The sequence below is a fragment of the Plasmodium gaboni genome (assembly GCF_001602025.1).
Source record: "Plasmodium gaboni strain SY75 chromosome Unknown, whole genome shotgun sequence".
Taxonomy (NCBI): Eukaryota; Apicomplexa; class Aconoidasida; order Haemosporida; family Plasmodiidae; genus Plasmodium; species Plasmodium gaboni.
This window is the reverse complement of record NW_017385378.1, coordinates 1-1,000: the sequence shown is the minus strand read 5'-3', so window position 1 is coordinate 1,000 and position 1,000 is coordinate 1. Positions and strand designations below refer to the sequence as shown.

Here is a 1,000-nt window from a genome sequence, read left to right as displayed (position 1 = left end):
TTTTTTTTTTTAGTAGTTAATAATATATATATATGTTATCTTCTTTAATGTGTATATATTTGCTTTTTTTCAAAATTTTTTTTTTATTTATTTGTTATATATAAATATATATGTATGTATATTTTTATGTTATTTAAAATAATTCTGACCCTTATTTTTATCTATTTACCTTTACAATTTGTTTAAAGTTTTGATATATATATATATATTATATATATATATATTATATATATATTGTTTTATTATTTTTAATTTTTAATTTTTAATTTTTAATTTTTTTTGTATGTGTGCAACTCTTAAAAGGTTACACCACCTTGAATTAAAAATAAATCATAAAAAATATAAATCAATGTAATGTAATATATATAATATATATATTATATATATGTACATGTTATAGTTCGAAAAAGTAGTAATTTATGTGCGGCTTTAAATACAGTGAGGCAATCTTTAGAATTTCTTGTGTTATAAATCCAGACATTAATAAAACCAAACATATATTACTACAAAAATTATTTGTCTCATTATATTTCTTAAAAGAGTTATTAATATTTTGTATGGAGTTCATTAGGATGCATGTATTTCTGTGACTATGTAGGAGTAAATTCTTTATAAAATATATATGCTTTTTTTTGTATATAGATGTATACATTGTATATATATTTTTATTTAAAAGTATGTTGGGTGTTCCATCTTTTATTTTCTCTTTAATATGATAATTTAATTTGCTTTTATAAAAATAAAGGATATCATTACTTTTGTTATTACATAAAAGAATTGGAGTACTTTTTTTTTTTTTTTTAATTTCTATTGTGTGTTTATAATGGTTATTTGCACATAGACAATTATAATTATTATTACATGTATGGTTTAAATATATATTATTATTATTATTATTATTAACATCATATGTATTGTCTCTATATATATTATTATTATCACATTGATTGTCTCTATATATATTATTATTATCACATTGATTGTCTCTATATATATTATT

At 17.0% G+C, this 1,000-nt stretch overlaps 1 protein-coding gene across 1 annotated transcript; it reads right to left on the bottom strand.

Moving 5' to 3' along the window:
* Window positions 1-394: 394 nt before the first annotated feature.
* On the bottom strand, window positions 395-1,000 carry PGSY75_0020800 (putative ubiquitin-activating enzyme E1; the record flags this gene model as incomplete). Its single annotated transcript, XM_018783349.1, has 1 exon — window positions 395-1,000. A coding segment is annotated over one exon (606 nt), but the record flags the coding sequence as incomplete, so codon positions are not given.